Raw genomic sequence first — 22492 nt, forward strand, 5'->3', positions numbered from 1 at the left:
AATGTTCTAGTAGATCAGGCTGTTAGTGATTACGGCACTCATCCACATCTTCTGTCCAAAAAGCACCATCTGGTAAGGTATCAACATGCCTTTTCTAATGTGAAACCATTCATTATATGAGATGGGAGTACACTTATTTGTGTCTGCTTTACTTAAGATTTTCAAAACTGTGTGAATCCTGACTTAAAATACAGTATACGTATCTATGGAAAGCACTCATAGGGCAATGTGCTGTTGCATAAAATATGCAAAGGAAACATGCAAAAAGGGCACATGTTCAAAAAGGTCACATAGGATGTCTTCCTTGCTTTGCCGCGATGCATCTGTGCCATGCGGTCTTTAGCTGCAAGTGAGCTTCCAGCTATTGATGTAATAGCAAAGTGGTATTTCAGTTGCGTTGGCAGCAAAGCCACTGTAGAACACTCTCCCTGGGTGAGAGCAGCAGTTTTTTTTTTTTTTGTCCCTTTTAGTTTGATCACTTCACACTTTGTGCAGCTAAGCTCATTATGGTAAAGATGCAGAGACTGTGGCCTCTAATCCCATGCACGATACTGTATTGTTTGTGACTAGCGCATGTCCAGCTCTCCTCCGTTGGCATGTTGGCGTTAGGCGATCCTCCATTGGAAACCTTATCAGCTCGCCCTTTCCAGCCCCATGCCAGTCAGAAAAACAAAGAGAAATATGTGGAAGACAAGCCTCACATTCGGGCCATCTGTGGCTGCTGAGTACATATAGGCGCCACCACCGCCAGTACAAAAAAAGAACCCGCCGCGGTTTTAGCCCAGTGGAAACTGGTGTAGAGACGTGATTCACCAGACATGAAACATGGAAAATGGTTACCAATTGGGCGTAATCATGTTGTCATGATTAAGGGGTTCAGGGAAATAATTCCACCACTCGAAGCGTGTCTTTTTTTTTTAAGGGGAATAATTTGGAGGTACTGTGCTGATGTTTATTTCCGTACCAATTGGAACATGTTTGGTAAAATTCCAGTATACTGCAGGACTGTTCTTGAGTCGTCATATTTTATTTATCGAATTTATCTGCACCAAAATGATTTTTTTTAAATTTAGCTAATTATGTACTGATGAAATTGAGGGGAAATACCTTGCTCAAGGGTACAGCATCAGTGCCCCCCCCCCGAACAGGAGACTGCTAACCAGCAGACTACTGCCTGTGTTCTGTATACGTGGTAATGCACCAGTGGCTGTGTGAGGCTGTACTACGATTAACGTACCTCACACCATAGTTTGTACCCTAGACAGGTCATCGATGGCTTGGACCCTGGATAATGTCACCCATATAGATTCTGTCTTGCCTTGAACCTTCTAAAAATGTTGTGAACTGAATGCGTTTGTGTTAGACCACGGCTTTCCTAGTAAGATATGGAGTGCACACAGAATAAAACTTGTATTGTGTGTCTAACTGCATGTATTAGTGAATAGCCTTGCTACACGGGAACTTTGAACACAGTTAAATTAATTCATGTGTCAATAGATACAGGAAAAGCTTATTCAATCAAGTATTCCAATCAAGTAAATGTTTGGAAAGGATGGATATGAAGTCATGAATGGAAGTGGAATTTTGAATGCAGATATGAACTGCTTTGCATATTTGTGTTCCTTGTTTGTTAGTTTGTTGTTGTGTGAATATTAAGTATATTAAAATCACATTGGTTACATGTATGATGTACCTGCTCATCCACCCACACTGTCACCTACTGATGAGATATAGTCAGATTCATTTTTGGGTCATTTAAAGACAGTCACTCATTGTGACATCTACAGGCCAGTGGAGTGTGTCACGGTTTCTGTTTGTCCTCTGCCTCTTCCACATATGTCCTGTTAAATGGATGCTGTCCTGTGAGGTACCATACGTAAATCTCTTTAAAAGGAAAATCAGTGAACTTTAAAGGTCACTATGTCAGTATGTAATTACTTAGCCATTGGGATGAGTACTTCCCTTTGATAGGATTATTAGAAAAATAGAAAGGCTTGTGTTTTGTGCTGTGCCATATTAATGGTCATGTTTGTTAGTCCTAAAGAAAGCGCACACATGTGAGGGCACTTTTTTTCTGAGGTCAATAAAATAATAAATGCAGTAATGCATAAAATATTACATTAACATTGCATCAGTGCTGATGTTGAACATGAAAGTTTACATTGTAGGGTCTGTGGAATTAAAAATTATCCTGCCTGTTAAATGATATCTTCCTGTCTCTAAGGTACATGACTGCTCTGTAGGTTTTCCAGGTCTGGACCCCCCCCCCCTCAGATACTCCACCCACTGGAGCTGGAATGCACTGTTTGTTAGGGGTGAAAGGGTTCACAGACTGGTAGCGCACATTACTCAGTTTATAGGTTAAGGTTAAGTATGTACTATGGCACACTAAGTAACAGTTGAACAACTGAAAAAAAGGTAATGAAAAATGTATTACAGTGCAAACCACTAAATAATCCATTGCTTGCCCAGGTTCTAAAACCTTGAAATAAAAAAAACTTTTAACCAAACCAGAATTGAGGTGTAATATAATAATTAATTCAAACAGACTAATTACAGATTGTTATTTTTTACTGCCATCTTCAAAATTGCAGCATCCCAAAAATGCTGTGATTTTACAGATTTTCCTGCAGAACCTGAAAGTCAACTTGAGTCCCACAAGTTAACTCCTGGGTGTGATATACTTTTGTGTGATATACAGGGTGTGACAATATATGTATTTATACAGAATAACCATACATGCCAGTTTGGCTGTTCAGCACAAAATAGTTTTCATGATCTCAAAGTGGTTTATTTCTCCTCTTTAGTGCATATTTCTGTTCTATTTCAAGATATACATACCTAGTTTACAGCTTACTTGTACTTCAAAGTTGGAAAACAATTCAAAAGACTCCGAATTCCTCAAGGTTTTGTTAATAGTTACTAACACATCCTCTGAAACAAGCCTTTGAGTGGTCCTTTGTTATACTGAAATGTAGAAGGGATATTTTGACTTTTCTTATCTGATTCCAGCAGCTTTCTAGGTCAGGTGTTTCTGCCTGGAAGATTTGCTTTGAATCAGCACTATCCCACTGGTAATTCAAGATGTTTAGCCTTGCACACTTTCTGCTTATTTTATCTTGTTCCATTTCAGAAAATGGAAATATATGAAAAACATTTTATTTGTCATTATTTGCATCTGTAATACAAGTCAACCCACGGAGTAACAAAAGTTTTGCAATCGTACATTTATGCCCAGTGTGTCACCATTCATGAATAAAGTAATTTTTCTGATAAAAAACATTATCTTTCTTTGGTCCAGATCAATGTATCACTGATAGCATTAGCTTCACTGCTTTTTCATCTGTCTTGTCTAGAGGCAAATTTATGTGCCTAATAAACTACAAATGGTCAGTTGTGTGTTAAAAAGAACTCTTTGACTTGGCTCCCCCATGCATTTTTCTTAATTGATGAAAACAGAAGCGCCTTGGTGAATTGATGTAGTCTGGGCACAGGAAATTAAATATAGGTTTTCCTAAAAATTGTGTGTGTTGTCTGCATCCATGTAACTAAGCTTAAAGCTGCTCATGCTTCTGTGACAGCAACACTGCACAAAAAGTGTTTGGTACGACTGCTTAAGAATGAATAAATCTGCCTGGCAAGGGTCATTGGTCATTGGTCATCTTTATTATATACTTGGTTTGCTCTTGGTAGGATAAATACTTTCCCTGGTTTCCTGGTTTCACTGGCACAAACACAAATGGGCTTTTTCCACCAAACGTTTGACTCATAGCATCATGATTAAGTTGGTTATTACACATTCTAGTATCAATAATTGTGTGGCAAAGCTGTTATTTTCCTTATTCAGAGAATTGTTGTAGTTGGCCTTAAAGAAGTTCCAGTCTTTACCATGCTGTGAAAAGCATACTTTCTTCAGTTGTTCGCTTGTGTCTGATCTGTGGCCGTCTCCTCTTTGCAGCTCCCGGTCTTTGTGTGTGTGGCCCGCTCCAGTGGAGGAGGTAGACCGAGGGTAGCCGCTTGGAAGCTTCGGAGGCGAGGGGGGCGGGGGCAGGCGGCCTGAATGGGACACGTCAGACTCCAGGGAGGGCCGGGACGGCAGCAGGAGTGAGGATGGACAACCTTGCCGAGTTTGAGACCCACTGCCCGTCCGGCCGGGGGGAGTGGGAGTGAGTTGTCTCCTGTGATAACCAGGAGGAATCATTACTTATTAGCAGAGGAGGTGCACCACAGAGATCCCAGTAACCATCCCTGTCTGCTCCCTGACTGATTGACCTGATTGATTTATAATTCAGAATAAACATTGGGCATCTATGTTACTTTAGATGTTTCTGTTTTTCTCCAGACATTTATGAATAAATACTCAGTTATTTGGTCATGAATATATTTGAGCATGTGTTTTTTCTACATATATTCACAGATAGTCATAAGGGCTATGTTGACAATGAGAAGATACTAATATGATTAGGCAGAGATTTTGTTTGCTTTTGTTTTAAACCTTCTAAAGCTAATGACATCCACTCTCTACTTCTCCCTGAAGCACCAGTAGCTGTGTGGACGACCTACTGGAGGAAGATGAGAAAGACCGGGCAAAAAGGTAACGCTCTCTTCAGATCTCCAGTCCAATTCATCTGATTTCATGTATATGTATGGAGTAGTCAAAGTCAAAGCATGTCAGCTTTGATGTGATGAAAAGTGACTCCTTAAGAGGTGAAAATACAGTCCATGCTTGCAAATGCAAATGTTAAGGGCTAGAGCTAAGATATGCTTACAAAAAAAAGACATCATGATAATTTACAGGGTGAGTCCTACTTTTGTAGTGAACAAGGCAGTGGTATTTACAGTAGTTATGTGTGTAAATTATGCAAGAAGGTCAGTGTTTTACTGGACATGAAACATATTATCCCAAATGGATGCTGCTCGCAGGCTTCCAGAGGAAATGTGTTCTCTGAATGGGAGGACCTTTAATCACAGTGCTGTGAATGAGGGAGGGGGGTTGAGATTCAGCCGTACCAGGTTTCCATGGCAATCACGGCTCGTGTCACAAATTGCCTCTCCTTTGCCTTTTGCCAAAAGGGCGTCGCGTAACAAATCTGAGAAGAAGAGGCGCGACCAGTTCAATGTCCTCATCAAGGAGCTGTGCACCATGCTGCAGGCCCAGGGCTACCCCCGCAAGATGGACAAGTCCACCATCCTGCAGCGGACCATCCACTTCCTGCAGAAACAGAGAGGTACAAACAGTGGAACTCCCAAAAGATGCGCAGCGGCCACACACTGTGGTCCTGCCCCAAGCGAATGCACTGGAGAGAGTCCTAGAATATTCATTTCGGTGTAAATAAGCGTTATAAGCAATGCTCTTGATTGAACCTAGCTCATTACATTACATCACATTACAGGCATTTAGCAGGCGCGCTTATCCAAAGTGACTTCCAGTACAGTAGAATGGCCTTTCCCAAACCTCTCCTGGAGGACCCCTTGTCCTGCATGTTTTAGATTTCTCCCTGCTCCAGCACAGCTGATTTAAATGATCAATGTGTTATTAAGCAGCTTCAGGAGTTCAACGGGTTGATCATTTGAATCAGCTGTGTTGGAGCAGGGAGAGATCTAAAACATGCAGGACAAGGGGTCCTCCAGGAGAGGTTTGGGAAATGCTTCAATAGAATATAAGTGTATCCATTCAAGTTAAATGAGCAACAGTGTCAGACTAGGCTAACAACACGCCAAAAGCAGAGAGTGTGAGCTTAACACCATTCAAGCCCTACCACAGTTGTGCAATCTGACAAGCCAACAGAAGCCAAGTAAACTAACATACATCAGTCACTAGAACACAGACTCCAAAATGCATCAGAATGCTACACGTAAAATAAACATCAAATGCTAGAATACTGGAGGTAGCAGGTGTTAGGGGGCGAAGACTGAGGTGGAACCGAGATGCAGTGTGAAGAAGTGAATGTAGGCACTGTAAAGTGTGCATAGGACTGTTCTCTGAAACAAATATCGTACATATAACTAGATCTTTTCTTAGAAAGATTGTCTGTGGGTAAAATGGAGAATTAACTCAAGGCAAAAGATGGCGTTGGAGGTCCCAAGTGCACAATACGTCAATGGGCATTGTCTTGTCTCTCACAGCCACGACAGAGGGTAGAGCTCTCAGCTGCCACTGGACAGTTTCACTGGCCTCTAGGGCCTGTGTCTCAGAATCTGCGGTGATTTTAACCAGTTATTCCTCTCCTCTCCTCTCCCTCCTTGTCTTTCGCAGAGATCTCAGCTCATACTGAGTCCTGTGAGATCCGACAGGACTGGAAGCCTTCCTTCCTCAGCAACGAGGAGTTCACCCAGCTGATGCTGGAGGTGCGTGAGGCTCAACATTGATACTCCCCTGCATATTATTTTTATCCTCAATCTATTTTTTATGTATTTCACAGTTTATGGTCTTGCGTCAATCAGTGTTGAAAAACTATACATTCAAATGGTCCTGTCAAAAAAAGTAATGTATGAAACATCTCTGCTGAGTGGGTGGAGCACTGAAGTTCTGACCTGTGGGTTGAGGGTTAGATGTGTGGGTGTGAAGCAGCTACTCTTAAGCAAGAAACTTAACATCACACTTCTCCAATAAATATCCATCTATAGCACATAAATAGTAATATAGGAACTTTTTGACAGTCTGTCTTGCCCATGGCTTTTGTTGTATTATGAGAATTTGTGTCATTGTGTTCCCCCCAAAGGCTTTAGATGGTTTCCTCATAGCACTTACCACGGATGGAAACATCATTTACGTATCAGACAGTGTTTCATCGCTGACTGGCCACTTGCCGGTGAGTGGGATTTTTGCCTGGTTGCTGTTAGGCGGGGTTTCGCCTCCCCTTAGAAAAGAAAGATTTGGACCTTGGACTGGATTAGGTCAATGCATAGTATGTCATAACATATCTATCACATGATTGCTGAAGTTGATGGAAATGTGTTTTTGTATCAGTCAGATATGGTGGACCAAAATATCCTCAACTTTCTCCCTGAACGTGAGCACGGGGAGATCTACAAGCTGCTGTCCTCCCACATGCTGATGACTGACCCCATCACTGCCGACTTCCTAGAGAGTGAGTGTCCACCTGGTCTCACACACACAAACACACACACGCACCTGTGATCCACCCCCAAACACCGACTGTCTCTGCAGAAGAGGGGGGCAACCTGAATCCTGCTCATATGGAAGTACTGTAATGCGAATTGATTTCAGTTTAACTGGTACTTTCTCCTGTGTTTCTTTGTAATGACAATAAATAAATAAAACGTTTGCAGTTGGAACTTTTTAGGAAATTTTCAGGATGCACATTTTCATTGGAGTAATGCGTTGCTACTTCAGGTTACCGTTGCAGTGTTACCACATTCCTACCCTATTATTGACAGTTTATGCCAAGGTTTAAAGCACAACCAGTTGGTCTTATGCAACAGTAATTACTCTGTAATTACCTCTCACTGGGCCTTCATAGCCTTGCTGTCCTTAGAAAACCCAAAAGCAGGCAACATCACTTATGAGGGCATCTAAGGCTGTTCTCTGCAGAAATGACCAGCGGTTGACCTCACAGTCTTCATTTCACATGTGTGTCTAATTGGATCTTAAACTGATTTTTATTTGGCCTTCAGTGACTGGTCACAATGGACTTTCACTGGGTTTTATTTTCACATAGAATAGCCCTAGGTGTCTCGACATTTTTGTCATGGCACACAACTCCAGAAGAATGTTAAAGGGGACTGTCAGATTGTATTAACACCTCACTTATTCAAAGGAAGGTTTTTTTTGTAAATGGCTGTGGTGTAGAAAATCACCCCCGCATAGTGATTTAGATTACTCATTTGATTTGTTTGAAGTTTACAGAAAGAGATGGGGGCATTATTCTCCAGACGATGCAGTATGTTACAGTGAAATACATTATTGCTGGTGTTAATAGGGATATTTTCCTTGTGCCGTGTTGTAGGGATTCTTTGCTTCTTTTTCTTGTTAAATGAAAAAATGTCACGAATGCGGCTGAGGTAGCCTTTTAATGCTTCTTTTGAAGCTGAATGAAGCTTTTCTTTTTTGAATTTCCTCCATGAATTATACATCAAACCCTGTAATGGCCCCAGGGAGGATACAATCCTTAAACGCAAGCCGAGATGATGTGCCAGCAAAGGGAGGAATAAATCCGCTCTGAGCCGAGGGAAATCACTTTGACGGTGTGCCACCCTCCAGAGCTATCCTGAAGTACCCTGGGCTTGTCCCAGGCGAAATTAGCTGCAATGCTCCCGCGCTACACACAAATGTCAGAGACACTAGATGGATGTCTTTTAAGGTGAAAGGCTTACGGCCTTATAAAAGCGAGCTGAATGCTCTTTTCAGGATTCCGCTGTGTGTGGTCCTGGCGGATTGCGGGCTTTCTGCACAGCTCCTATTATTAGTCCCTTAAGCTAATTGTGGTGACTTGGCATAGATGGTTCTGCCTTTTAATCACTGTTACGTTTGCTGCGGTAATCCAGAGAGGAATCTCGAGCTGTACACAGTGACCTTAATCCCGCTCCGCGGCCGAGTGCGTTTGCGGACTGTGCGCGCTATAATGCTTCCGGTAGGGTCTGTGTTCAAATCGTTCATGGGGGGCAGTTTAGGGGTAGGGGTCCTTTTCTTTCTCTTTCACTCTCTCCGCTGCATTAAAGTCCCTGCACTTTTCTTCCAAGTCTCAGTCTTAAAACTGGCACTTGCATTTTGTCTGTACTCTGCAGGTCAGGTGAGCTGAAGTGCAGCTTGAATTCATTCTGAAACCCAGGGAACAATGGGTCCAGGTGCATGAATAGGGAAGGAGCACTGTGTGTGTGTGTGTGTATGTGTGTGTGTGTGTGTGTGTGTTTAGAGAGGTAGTCAGGAGAAAACCCCAGCGGAATGTTTTATTCACGAGGCCCGAGCGGATGTGTGAGTAAACGCCTTTTTCGGCGCTGACCCTGGCCCACATCAGGGCCCTTTCATCAGGAGCCCATGCCGGCCGATGTCTCAGAGAGATGAGTCACATCCTCCCTTTAAAAATTGATCTCGTCATCTCTCGTTGGTTTAAATGCCACCGTACGGCAATTCTGCTGTTTTCCGCTCGGAAGGCCAAGACCAAAGTGGTACACGGATGTTCTGAGACGTCTCTGGAAATTGATGCAATTCTTTAGATTTTAAACTGCGGTGGACATCGCAATCCATGGTGCCTTGTTGCTAAATTTGAGATGCAAACACCGAAACAATTCTTACTATGTATGTATGTATTTATTTATTTATTTATACACTGCACTCTTCTCATGGCTTTGACAGTCCATTAATTGAACCAAAAAAATGTGCAAGAGTAAAAAATGGAAGTAATTGGATGCCTTCACTGGTTCATTTCATGCGCTCCCTCATTCACAATATTAGCCTTATTGACAGCAAATAATCATGCAGCATAAACAATGTGTTGACCTTCTCTTGCCACCACAGCCCTCTAGGTCTTTTCAGAACGTTATAGGAGCGTTAGTTCATTGTGAGCTGTTTGGAGGCGCACACTGACTAATTTTCCCTTACCCGGCCATCCTTTGTGCCTGTTCCACTGTGAGGGCGGGTCTTGCCGGTGGAAAGTTGTATGTGGAAATGGGGCGATGGAGTCCATGGTTAAGTATTCATGATGAGTGACGGCATTGGGAAGAAGGCCTGTCCCAGATTTCCTGCCGTGTAATTTTAGGCCAGAAACCTATCGGAGCCGACAGCAGGGGAAAAGGAGGAACAGAATTCATAATGGCCTAATGACTATGGTTATCTTTGTTCTTTTTGTTTACCCAGGCTAAGTGGTTTTTACTACGGCAGCAGATTTGTGGGTTTATTCAAAGAGGCTTGTTTCAATAAACACTCCGTTTTAAAAAATACAAGGCTTTTCTTAAACCTACCACTGCTTGACAACATTGACCCTGAACTCATCTACACTGTTGGGTAGGGGGTGGCATGGTTATTGTGCCCTATAAGTGTTTAGGTACAGAAATCAAAATGCAAAACAAATTAAGAAGCTTTCTTTTGTGCATTCAGTGTTGTTTTAGGTTCAGATTTGCCCTGTAAATTTAATTATTTTGCTCTTTCTTGGAATTCGTCAGATGAGACACACATTGAGTTCTGCTGCCACCTAGCCAGAGGGAACATCGACCCAAAGGAACCCCCTACATATGAATATGTGAAATTTGTTGGCGATTTCAAGTTTCATAACCATGGTAAGTGGTACTGTTGCATGTTCTTCCATATTAGAAATAAGGGGGAGAAACAGATGTATGTATGTGACAGGTTTAAAAAATAAATTGTGGTACATGTACAAGCCTTATTTTAAAATTGTGCTACGGTGAGAAATAAATAATATTCCAATATCTGGCACTCTGTGTTTCTGGAGGATACAGTCTTAGACACTAGTCATACTGACAACGTTAATTATATTTATAAACCACAATATTAATGGCTTTTTGCTTCTGGCTCACTTGTAAGTTGCTTTGGATAAAAGCATGTGCCAAATGAATAAATGTAAATGTGAATGTCAACTGCCTCATACTAGAGAAGGTTTTACATTTGTTAGTCAAAACCACCTGAACTGAGCCTGCCTGGTTCCAGTTTCACATTAAAAGCGGTGTATAGTGACCCAGCCTGGCTCCAGCTCTACAGCAGAAACAGGATATAGTGACCCAGCTTGGCTCCAGCCCAACAGTGGAAGCAGAGTATAGTGACCCAGCCTGACTCCAGCCCAACAGTGGAAACAGTATGGTGACCCAGTCTGACTCCAGTCCTACAGGGGAAACAGGGTATCGTGCTCCGTCCTGGTATTAGAAACTGACGGACAGGTACCTCTTTGTTGTTCAGTGCCTACATCCTCCTGCAATGGATTTGAACTGGCTCTACCGCGGACCCTCCAGTCTTCTCTAGAAGAACAGGTCTGCCTGGTCGCCACGGTTCGGCTCGCCACTCCACAGTTTCTAAAGGTAACTGGAAGGGGTTCACCTCTGCTATGAGTCTGCCCTATCAAGTGGAATCGTAGGATACCATACTGTTTAAAAAGCCATCAAAATACTGGCGTCATGTTACTGGAATCTCATATTTTGATTCTGTGTTTTTGCAAAAACGTTTCAAATAGAATCAAATTCAGATATTGCTAAATGCACTGTAGGTTTTTAATTTTAATCATCAAACAGCAGTAAAAAAAAAAGCATCTCTTGCTACAATGGACAAGCTCGGGAGGTGCCACCTGTGTAGTTGAGGTACTGATGAAAAGTAGAATATTTAAAGCAGTGGTGCTGAATACTAATGACACTGAAATGGAATCCCATCTGTCCACTATAAAATTAGATTAGCCACTCAACAGTGATGGTCATTGTTGAGTCCTTCAGCTGTAGTTAGCATTAGAAAAAGAACTATTTGAATAAATACACTCAGATACAGTTAATATTAAGTTGGAAAATATTTAATGTCATTATACAGTATGTTTGTTTTGTCCCTAACCCTGCTTTTCTTTTTTTCAGGATCTATGTAATATAGAAGATCCTTGTGATGAATTCACATCCAGGCACAGTCTAGAATGGAAGTTTCTGTTTTTAGATCATAGGTAAGAAATGGATCTGCAGCTTGGTGAATTCAGTCAAAGGGTTTCAGTTCTCAAACACTTTTCCTAAAGAATGTGAAATTCATTGAACTTGACACTTGTCAGTCCTTGCCGACACAGAAAAAACTTAAGTTGTTTAAAAAGTGTTCTCAAGTAACGAGTGTTTTTACTGTTACAGATCCAAAGTTCCTCTTAAAAGGACTCTTGATGTCTTTCACATTTTTGCCTGTTTGTTATTCATTCACAAAACATCTGAGCAATTTTCCTGGGTCTGTTAAAAGCTGCTCCAATAGGATATGGAATTTAGGGCCATAGGAGATAAATACATGCCTTGGGCATCAAGGGTGTGACAAGGCAATACATCTTTCAGACTTTGACAGACATTACGGGAATCATTTTCCCTCCCATTTAAGATGAGGTTGGTGAACACATAAAGCACAACAGTTTAGCTGGCACATAGACCCAAAATTTCCTTGAGGTGTGGGAGCACCTGTAAGTGTGTTTGTTCTGTGTTGTAGCATTTTGTTCATAAGTGTTCTGCTCTACTCTGTGGTGTACTCTACTCTTTCATTATATAAAATCTGGGCATTACAGCAGCTGTAAAAATGCACTCTTTGAACAGTAAAGTGTGTCACTCTTTCCGGGTGTCTTTATTTTACCGTGTTGTAAAGAGCGGCATGTCTTGCAAGCTGCTGCAGATCACATTAGGCCTTAATATAATCTTGACATTTCATGAAGAACGCAGAGTGCAGGTTCTGGTGACCTCTAAATGCGGGCATCTGTGATGCAAACGAATGTTACGGCGACTCCCTCAAGGGGCTCACCCGGTGTCTCCTGTATCTCGGACCTTTACCGTGTAACCTGATGCGTTGGAGCCGGGGCACAGCGCAAGTGTAAAGTTGGTTCATATGACAGTCAGCACCGTTCTTTGATTGCACTAACCCTTTTCCACACTCTGGTCCCTGCTACTTTTCACTGGGTCACTGGCACAGCACTTGTCACTGAGGCTTAGCCGCGGTAAAGTAGATTGCTTTTTAAGGTGTGGAAAGATGTCAGGGCTTTTCGCATGCCTTTTTGCCTCTCTGTAAATTTGTCAAGGGACAGATAATGTCTCATCTCTGTGTCATTCAAGGATGCTCCAAAGTCCACATATGCACATGCATTTCAACCACATTGCTACATAAAGATAGTCACATGAAAGAGTCTTCCAGAAGGGCCACAATCAAAGCGTGATTGCTGGTTATTCTCTGATGGCTGGGCCTGTTCACCAGTCAGATGGTCATATAATTAGTCAATCAGTAAAATTGTGTTTAGTTTTGTGCCCTTCACTATGAACCTCTTACAGTGTACTGTGCAACCTAAGTAAATGTTTCCATGGAACAAGTACACCACTGTCTCTAGATAATTAGAACAAGGAAAGCAATTTCTGAAATGAACTTACAGTCCGATGTGAAATTTGTAGTCTATGTGTGGTTTGCACATACCTCCTAACAGGCGCATAGTTACAACCCCTTTACCTACCTTTCTTATTTTACCTAGCTTTCTTATTTGCTCAATGAACTTCGTGTCACTTATTGCCATCATTTAAGATGCCTTAACCTTGGTATTGTGTGCATGTCAGGCTTGTACCTGCTTAGCTCAGCGAGAGTCATGGCTCCAGCTGTGTAAGTATGTGGAAAAGAACCTGGGCCTTTGAGATGTCCAGGAGGCCATTTGCCCAATCAGTACTCACATTTCGTGGGTCACCGTGTGTTTTTCCTTACAAGGAAGGAAGACTTGTGGTTTTGTCTTTTGTCCTGTTTTATTCTTTCTTTCATAAAGCATCTCTTATTAATGTATTACTCTGGTCAGTGGTCATTTGAAATACTGTTTTTCTTCTTGTGGGGTTGTGTTTCTGTGTTTAATTGATTATAATGAAAGAGGATATTGTATTTTTTGAAGGTGTTTATTTTCTCTCTGTGTTCCTGTCTTTTCAGAGCTTCACCTATTATAGGCTACTTGCCTTTTGAGGTCTTGGGAACATCAGGCTACGACTACTACCATGTCGATGACCTGGAGCTCATAGCACAGTGTCATAAGCAATGTGAGTGCGACTCTGTACTGACTCATGCGCTGGTAACAGCTCTCGCCTCAGACCTTGTGAGAACTGGAAGAGCGTTTCAGAAAGTGGGGCAGCCGAATCAATTTCTCTTTCTGTTCGCAAAGAAGCTGCAAAAAGGAACTGCATCTCTCAGGGAAACAGGCAGCGCTAGTTGGAAATAAAATGTGTGTTAGTTGTTAAACAGTTTCACACCACAGTAGGAAACAGACCACAGTAGGGAACAGGTTATGATGTGTTCATCTGTGGCCTCATAACTTGTTACTGTGTGTCCCTCAGTAATGCAGTTCGGGAAGGGGAAGTCCTGCTACTACCGCTTTCTCACCAAGGGCCAGCAGTGGATATGGCTACAGACCCATTACTACATCACCTACCACCAGTGGAACTCCAAGCCAGAGTTCATTGTGTGCACACACACCGTCGTCAGGTAGAGTCTCTGTCACCTTGCTGCAGCACCCCCCGCTGCTGAGAGTGTCCTGCCCAGTAACGTCCTCAGTGATTTCATACTGGCACGTGTGTGTGTGTGTGTGTGTGTGTGTGTGTGTGTGTGTGTGTGTGTGTGTGTGTGTGTGTGTGTGTGTGTGCGCATGTGTGTGTGTTCGTGTGTGCGCGCACGCGTGTGTGTGTGTGTGCATGTGAATGTTCTTGTGCATGTGTGTGAGATAATTGGGTACTAAAGATTTGAAGTTACTAATTAATCGACCCTTTCTGAAGTTTCATTCGTGAACAAACTGTGTTACTTTCTGATTAATAGTGGTCTTTCATTTACACTATAAAGCCAGCTGGTGGCAAGCTCTTTGTAATTGGCATTTGAGTCGTATGGCTTTGGGCCGGCTTATCTGGTGTATTTAGAGTCATATTACAGCTGTTTTCAGTATTCATGTGTGTGATGCTGCCCATTTGTGTGGTTCAGGCCTCATTGTCTGCATGTAGGTGTTCTGGTCGAATGGACATGACAGTCGCCCGAAGTGTACATTTACCGAGGTGGAGACTGTACTGTCCTGAGGAGAAAGGGAGCACAATGCTTAATGTCTTCCCCCCGATGCAGTTACGCAGAGGTGCGGGCGGAGAGGCGAAGAGAGCTGGGCCTGGAGGAGACGTCGTCTGAACTCGCACCTTCGTCCTCCATTAAGGTACATGCTCGCTATTCATTACATTACATTATGTCATTTAGCAGATGCTCTTACCCAGAGTGACTTCCAAATAAGGGGGGGTAGGGCTGCTTGGTGCAGTGAGAGCGCCCTACATAGTGAATGCTCCTCCGTGAGTCTGTGAGTGAGGAACTCCAGGCTCACTTAAATCAACAGTGCTGAAAACAGAATCTTTCTTTCATTCATGCCTGCTCTCTTGCTTTTTGTCATTTCTTCTTTCATTATTTCTTCCTTGTTTTATTGATTTTAATTTTTATTCTGTCTTCCCATCTCTTGTTTCTGTCTTTGTTACCACTTTGGGATTAGGTTAGGTCAGGGGAGAAGTGTCAGGGGAGATTGGGGGTAGGTGTAAATGTGGTGATGGGCATAGGGGGGAGGTACTTTAGACACCTCCAGCCATATTTAATGTTTATTGCTTTGAGATTTTATTCAGAGAGGACATTCCCTGTCATGAGCTATTTGTACCATGAGCTAACCAGCATCCTGCTGTCAGATTACTGGCTATGCCCTGAACTCTTTCTCTCTCTCCCTCTCCCTCTCTCTCTCTGTCGCTTCAGATTGACAAGGTGTACCTGGATATCTGTCAGGAGGCAGCCCAGGAAAGAATGAACGGGGCCCGGTCTGTCTCCTCCCACAGCTCCCGGAAGTCCTCCCACACTGCCATGTCTGACTCTGCGTGTAAGTGATCCCACTACACTTGTTCACTGGAAGATAATCCCTAGTTTACCTTGGTTTGCCTGTAACTTGTGTGTCTATGTGGAGCTGGAAATTCAATGTAACCGATCTTGTACAAATCGATAAATATTTGAAAATGAACACCAGGGAAATGGTTTATTTGTTCATACTGAGCTCATGACCAAGTCAGCTCTCCTTACGAGGCTGTCCTATATACAGTATGTGAGTTATGTCATAAGAAGCATGTTAGCTTGGGTTTTATCTTTCCATAGTGGCACCCTCGGTACCTTTAAAACATAGGCTTTTGATCTGAGGAAGAATCCTGCCTCTCAGGATTGGTGTAACAGGTCCTGTCTGTTAAAGTGTTTCCTCGCAGACTTGGGTGACTTCTGTCTCTGTGTCACTCCTATCTGTCCTCCAGCAAACTCCTCCATCAGATACACAGAACCCAGCACCCCGTCCCGCCAGTCCATGCCCGTGGTGCCAGAGAAGGCCCAGCCTAGGGTGCAGCCCAACAGCGCCTCCAAGGTCAGCTTACCGGCAGCTCCGCACAGTTTACACAAAACACGCTGCCGTGACGACTCATGACGGACAGAGTGACTGAGAGGAAGAGAGCGAGAGCGAGAGTGAGAGGCAGTTTGTGCAACCCGGCTGGAGACGGCTCAGAATGACCATGGCCTGTGCTCTTTTCCCTCTTCTTCCCTCCTTTAGACCCTGCTACAGAGTCCAACCTCCAGCAGCCTCCTCCCCCAGCCCAGCACCCCCATCTCTCCCCCCTCCAGCCAACAGTCCTCCATGGTTTGTTATTTCACTGTATTAATACCAAAAAGTTCAAGGTTCAGATCCCAGGAGGGGCACTTCTGTCATACTCTTGACTAAAGTTCTTAACCTGACTGGCTCATTGATCATAGATCAAGAATTATTATGGTCATGGAGATGTTTGTCGAGGTAAAGCAGATATGTAAGGGTGTATTGTATATAACATATGAAAGGCCAGTGGAAATATGATTAAACAGTTGTAGTGGGTTTATCATTATAATGTCCTAATCTAATTTTCAAAGAGGTTCTGAAATTACTTTTGTGGTTCAAATAAATGTCTTAGATGATTTTTTCTCCACTTAGAAGGCAGTTACATATGAATGTTTTTCCTTAAAGTACTCGTATGTGTGAATGTTGAGGGTGCGAAGATATTCTACCATGGAGAACTGTTTGGGTAACAGTGGTGTTTAATTGCGTAGCAGATGTGCCTGTCCACAGCGACTGATACGGTTTCTGTTTACATTGCTGGACATTTACTAAGGCAGTTAATTTGAAGTACCTTGCAAAAGAGTGCAGTGTGCAATGCCCCGATTGAGATTTCACCCTGTAACGAGTCACATCTCCAGTTATTGGAAAAAAAATCAGTGAGTTAAACAGCGAGGGAAATGAAACTCTCCTGTTGATCCTTTGTTAGGGCTGTAAGCATAAATTCAGTTCACTTTTTAACAGATAGGAATAAAGAGCTGTCTTTTAACACAGAGATTTGCAGTGGAATGGATTGGAATCATTTGCAGTTCTGAGAATCAGACTGTGGGTTCATTTTGGTATCATTCACAGAGCTCTAGCGAACATTGCTAGTCTGACTTTACTTTTAACTGGTTCTTTGATGTTAGACACTGTATTTTTCTTGAAGCCACCTCCTTAAATAAAAAAGGACATTGGGGGAAACAATTGAACAGAATGAGTCAGACGTGTTAGAGGCTGAACATCTTTGGGTGGCTGTGGAATATCTCATTCATGAATGAATGCATGTGTGTAGGTATGTACATGTGCATGCATGCATCTATATGTGTTTTACACACGCCCAGTGTTACGGGGTGCTTAGGGGTATATTGCGCTCCCAGATGGACCTCGGTGCACTCCCAGTTGTCTCCTTATATCCTGATGTCTGCATAGTATTTATTATGCTTTTTTAAGATATGACTTTTTGTGCCCCCCTACCTGTGGATTGCACCTGCACCCTTCTGTATTTTCTGGTGCCGGCCCTGGTGTGACATTTTCCCATAATGCCTTATGGCACCTTGTGTTTGAATTGCAGCCTCCTCTGTACCAGTTTCAGCAGCCACCACTGGGCGTGATGCACCAGTTGAAGGAGCAGTTGGAGGAGAGGACTCGAGTCTTGCAGGCTGACATTAAGACCCAACAACAAGGACTACACCATATCAAGGAACAGCTGCAACTCCTCCAGGTGCCTGCACCTTGATAAACCTTCACCAGAAAATACAGATCTGCTCCAACCTCCCTCACAGAGAACAGCCTCCATATTCTATCCCAGAGCACAGCTCCTTCACAGAGCGCACACATGTGTAACTTTGCTCAAACAGCACAGCTCCAACCATGCTTATAGCTCCAACCTCCATCCCAGAGCACAGCTAGCGGTATGTCCTTCATAGAACACAGAACACAAAACACAGCTCCAGTTCCGTCACAGAACACATCCTCAATCCAGGGCCGGCCCAAGCCTTTATGGGGCCCTTAGCAGAATTTGATTTGGGGGACCCCCACCGCCTCGGCACCACCAGTGCTATTGACTATTGTCAATGCTTGATCATTCGCACACCTACTGTAAATATAACACACCCATTATCAGTTTTATTGGTTGTAGCTGTGTTGCTGGCACAATGTCAGCCTGGCATGTTTTTACCCTGCTATGGTTTTTAATCTTAAAAGGTAGCAAACTCACAAGAATGGTCTGGTGTTAATTTGCACTTTAATATTCAAACTGATACCTTTATCTTGCTGTTTTTTCTCATCTTCTGTTTTCTTCTTCTTTCCTTTCTCTGCTCCAGAAGAATATTTCCTTTTTTGCTACATTACTTTTTTGCTGCTTTTTCCATCGACGCAGAGGAGAGGACTGTAACCTAACGTTAGTCTGACTGGCTGTGCTTGAATCAAAATGCAGTCAACGTTCGTTACCGTGCACCTGCGCATGAACGTGACACCAGCTCTGACAGAGGCAGCGGGAATTGATTAAACCAGTAGTAGTATTAGCTAGCCAGCCTGTTAACATAATATTGCGTTTTTGTATGATTACCATTGACATAATATAATATATAACAAAAAAAAAACATTTCAACCTCTCTTGTGGGACATTTCAAGCGCCCTTGGGGGCCCTCTGGTGGCCATCGGGGCCCAAAGCAGGCACTTAGTTCGCTTATTTGTCGGGCCGACCTTGCCTCAATCTCTTGTAAAGAACGCAGCTCCATCCCCCTTCACAGAACACGGCTCCAAGTCCTTCACAGCCCATAGCTCACTCCTTCACAGAACACAGTTCAAAACTCCTCTACAGAACACAGCTCAAACTCCATCACAATACACAGCTCTGATCTGCAGATAGTCTCTTCCACAGCCCCTACATCTCCCACAGCTCAATCTCCCACCTTCCTATGGGCTTCAGAGGGGCAGAGGATTCTGGAACCATGACCTCATTCCCCATCCATTTGAAGAGAGAGATCAAAGTGAATCAATACACTGAACAGGCCTTTAGATTTAATACGCTAAGATCCAGGGGACTGAAAAATCTCCCAGCTCTGCGCAGAGAGAGTATGGGGCCTCTCTGCTCTCCCTGCATTGGTGATGAAAAGGAAGAAAAAATACAAACTGATGACAAACAGATCAAGCGCAGTATGTGGAGTAGTGATGATGAGACTGGACTGGTAACCAGAAGGTTGCAGGTTTACATTAGCCTCAAATGTCTCAGTTGTATCCAGCTGTATAAATGGATAAAAATGTGAACCATGCAAGTCATCCTGGATGAAGGCATGGGTGTAAACATTGTGAGGGTGATATCTGACAAATGCGGTCAGGGTTTAAGACTTCGAAAGTCAAATAATGTTGTATGACTTGTCTGCTTTTGCTGTGTCTTTACTGTTCAAGATGTAGCAAAGAATCTTGGTTGACACTAATATCTGGGCTTACTTTTAAAATGGCCTGTTTGTGCTTGTCTCTACAGATGTTGTTGCAGAAGCCGGTTCCTCAGGGCTACAGCCAGGTCCAGCAGCAGCAGCAGCAGCAGCAGCCTCAGCCGGGCCCGAGCAGACCAGTGCAGCAGTCCCATTCCGGGGCCGTCCGGCAGGGGTCCGGTCAGGGGCAGGAGCATCTGTGTAGCCCCCATGGCTCCTCGCCCCTCTCTCTCAGCGCACCCTCTGCTCAGGTAATCTTCTTCTCAACACCTGTAGCATCTACTCACTGGGTATTATACACTGTCTCATCTGTCAGACAGGTGGGAGTGTGTGTGTGTGTCTGTATGGCCCTTGTGAAGCACACTGTCTCTCTCCCGTCATCAGGTGCAGCAGCGGTCTGTGCGGAATGTCCAGATGCAAGTGAGCAACCTGCCAATGCAGACCCACCCCGGCCTCACCACGCCCCTGTACAGCAGCTCCATGACCTTCCCCCAGACCTGCGCCCTCCCCCCACATCGCCCCACCAACCAGGACATCAGCCAAAGACACCCGGACCCCAACTTCAGCCAGGAGGGTCAGCTACGGTGAGACGCTTGCCCAAACCGTCTATTGCTTTTGTCTGCTAAGAGCGTACCAGCCATTTCAGAAAATAGAGGGGTTTTACAGATCAGGAAATGTGCTGTCACATTCAGAAACCCTGCTCTATTTTACTTTACCTCATATTGTGAGCTCCTCTGTAAGTAGTTCACTGTTCACGTGGAGCCTTGGACGCTTAGACACAGACTTTCATTGTGCATATACTGATTCATCGATCCAAGCTTCACTCAGTCTGGGGACCAGGAACTAAGAACTTACTCTTTTCTCCTGGAAAATTATAAGACTCTTCCGGCTCCAGTCAGTGATATTGTCTGTTTAAAGCAAGAGTACAAAAGAGGTCATGAGGGACAGCTCAATGTCCCCTTTAGGAGTACAGGCTAATCACCTGCCTTTTGTTCCCATGGTCTTTGTGAAAGAAGGATAGGCTAGTGTTACAGCACTAGTTAGGGCCTCCACAACGTGTGTGTGGGGTGACACTCATTGTCTTCGTTTGCCTTCGGCAGCATGCTGCTGAACCAGCCAATCCAGCCCCTGGTGCCAGAGAGCAGTGTGAATTCACAGGTCTCGCAGTGCGGCACGGCGTTACAGCAAACCAAGTAAGTACGGATCCGTCGTAACCGTTATTCCAGTGGGTGAGAGGGGTTAGGAATGGCTCACAGCGTTTCTCGTAGAGTTGGAGAGCTTCATCTCTCTCCCTCTCTCTCTCTGTCTCTCTTTCTCTCTCTCTCTCTCTCTCTCTCTCTCACACTCTCTCTCTCTCTCTCTCTCTCCCTCTCGCTCTCTCTCTCTCTCTCTCTCTCTCTCCCTCCCTCCCTCTCTCTCTCTTTCTCTCTCTCTCTCTCTCTCTCTCTCTCAGATACGCGGTGGAGCAGCAGGCGATGGCGGCTACGCTCCCCCAGCTCAACTGCAGCGCTCTCATTGTCCCTCCTCTCATGATCTCCCACAACGGCTTCATCGCCCCCCAAACACAGCCGTCCCAGTCCCCCCAGCACCTGCTCCAGCTGCAGCAGCACCAGCACTACTTTCAGGTAACCAGGTCCCCCAAAGCGCTCTCACGTGCACTCATAGACACACACACACACACACACATACACACAAATAGTGTGTCTGTTTGGTTGCAGGTTTAGTTAATGATTAAAAGTGTGCTTCAGTTTAGAGTTTTCTTTTTATTTAGAGTGTTTGGTTGATGGACAAGGGTGTAACAACACATTAATACAAAACATCACGATCATCTAATATGTCAGCTCTTTCTAATGTTTGTGTGTGTATCTTGCTCTTTACTAAAATTAAAAAATGACGCTAGCTTGACCTGTTACTTTTTGCTCACAGACACAGCCTCGCTCACACACACGCTCACACAAACACACGCAGAAGCACATTCAAGCTCAAACGCACACAGTCACACACACTCACCAAGCTTTCCCTCCTCCCGACAGCAGATGCAGGCTCCGGGGCTGCAGACCCAAGCTCTCTTTCATGCCGCTCAAGTCCCGCAGCAAAGCACCATGGGATACATCCAGCAGCAACCGCAGCAGCAGCAGCACCGGCATTCACAAAATCAGACTGGCAGCCTCTCAAACATGCAGCCCCCACGGTAGCGCTCCCTCCCCACTCAGGGTCCTGAGAAGCAGCGGGAAGCCGCTCTGTGACTGCATAGCCCAGCGGCAGGATGCAAAGGGATGCCCGGTGCGTGGCGCATTTCGCTCACCACAGCAAACCCCTCCGGAAATAATTTAGAACCTGTCAGGAGTGGCCTTACTTTGGATAAGGTACATGCTGTCTTTTTTTCTATTGTTTTATTTTTTTTTAAACAGAAACAAGTGTATTTTTGCACTTGATTTTGCGTGTTTGTGTGTGGAGGCAGGCAGGTGCATCCTGGACAGAGGGGAGTGGGGACCTTTGACCTGGGAGCCTGAGTGGAAGTGTGGAACTGCTTCCTGAGGTCACCTCTGTACCTATGACGAAGGCCACACCAAGTCACTTGCATTCCTGAAGGCTACCACCTCAAAGTAAAGAAAAAAAAGTAAAAAGAGAAACAAGCAGGAAAACACACTGGGGTTATGCTAGGCATGCTGGGTATTTTTTGGAGATTAGCATGATCAGATGCTGTGTTGTAACATTACAGCAAAGATTAACCATAGATATTCTGCCAGGGAGCCCCCCCCCCCCCCCCCCCAAAAAAAAACATGACTGTTGCTTGGATTACAGAAAAAAGAAGACTCGACTTCTACCATCTCTTACACAGTATTACATGACAACAGTATTGAGAGTTTGTTTTGTTTTAAATATATTGAAACACTATAAGCACAGTTGAGACTTTATGAATCTTTGCACTAGTGTACCTGAGATACAGGATCTGTGCCCCATTATTACCTGCTTCTAAACAAATAAAAACAGTCCAGTTTTTTGGGTCTTGAAAAGCCT

The 22492-nt window shown here is 44.0% G+C and overlaps 1 protein-coding gene across 3 annotated transcripts in view; it reads left to right on the forward strand.

Moving 5' to 3' along the window:
• Positions 1 to 22233, forward strand: part of LOC118790893 (neuronal PAS domain-containing protein 2-like) — a 55195-nt gene extending 32962 nt beyond the window's left edge. For 2 of the 3 annotated variants that reach the window (XM_036548020.1, XM_036548019.1), the window contains exons 2-22: positions 3959 to 4166; positions 4538 to 4594; positions 5074 to 5228; positions 6257 to 6348; positions 6723 to 6812; positions 6971 to 7091; positions 10123 to 10236; positions 10871 to 10989; positions 11527 to 11609; positions 13583 to 13689; positions 13984 to 14131; positions 14753 to 14837; positions 15413 to 15533; positions 15952 to 16058; positions 16242 to 16328; positions 17608 to 17757; positions 19522 to 19722; positions 19856 to 20055; positions 20572 to 20664; positions 20925 to 21096; positions 21505 to 22233. In XM_036548020.1, the coding sequence (XP_036403913.1) occupies positions 4111 to 4166; positions 4538 to 4594; positions 5074 to 5228; positions 6257 to 6348; positions 6723 to 6812; positions 6971 to 7091; positions 10123 to 10236; positions 10871 to 10989; positions 11527 to 11609; positions 13583 to 13689; positions 13984 to 14131; positions 14753 to 14837; positions 15413 to 15533; positions 15952 to 16058; positions 16242 to 16328; positions 17608 to 17757; positions 19522 to 19722; positions 19856 to 20055; positions 20572 to 20664; positions 20925 to 21096; positions 21505 to 21666 (2520 nt within the window). In that variant the 5' untranslated portion in view covers positions 3959 to 4110 and the 3' untranslated portion in view covers positions 21667 to 22233. The remainder of the gene's footprint in view (positions 1 to 3958; positions 4167 to 4537; positions 4595 to 5073; positions 5229 to 6256; positions 6349 to 6722; positions 6813 to 6970; positions 7092 to 10122; positions 10237 to 10870; positions 10990 to 11526; positions 11610 to 13582; positions 13690 to 13983; positions 14132 to 14752; positions 14838 to 15412; positions 15534 to 15951; positions 16059 to 16241; positions 16329 to 17607; positions 17758 to 19521; positions 19723 to 19855; positions 20056 to 20571; positions 20665 to 20924; positions 21097 to 21504) is intronic. The other variant, XM_036548021.1, reaches the window with a different exon arrangement.
• The last annotated feature ends 259 nt before the right edge of the window (positions 22234 to 22492 follow it).

Source organism: Megalops cyprinoides, chromosome 16, assembly GCF_013368585.1.
Source record: "Megalops cyprinoides isolate fMegCyp1 chromosome 16, fMegCyp1.pri, whole genome shotgun sequence".
NCBI lineage: Eukaryota > Metazoa > Chordata > Actinopteri > Elopiformes > Megalopidae > Megalops > Megalops cyprinoides.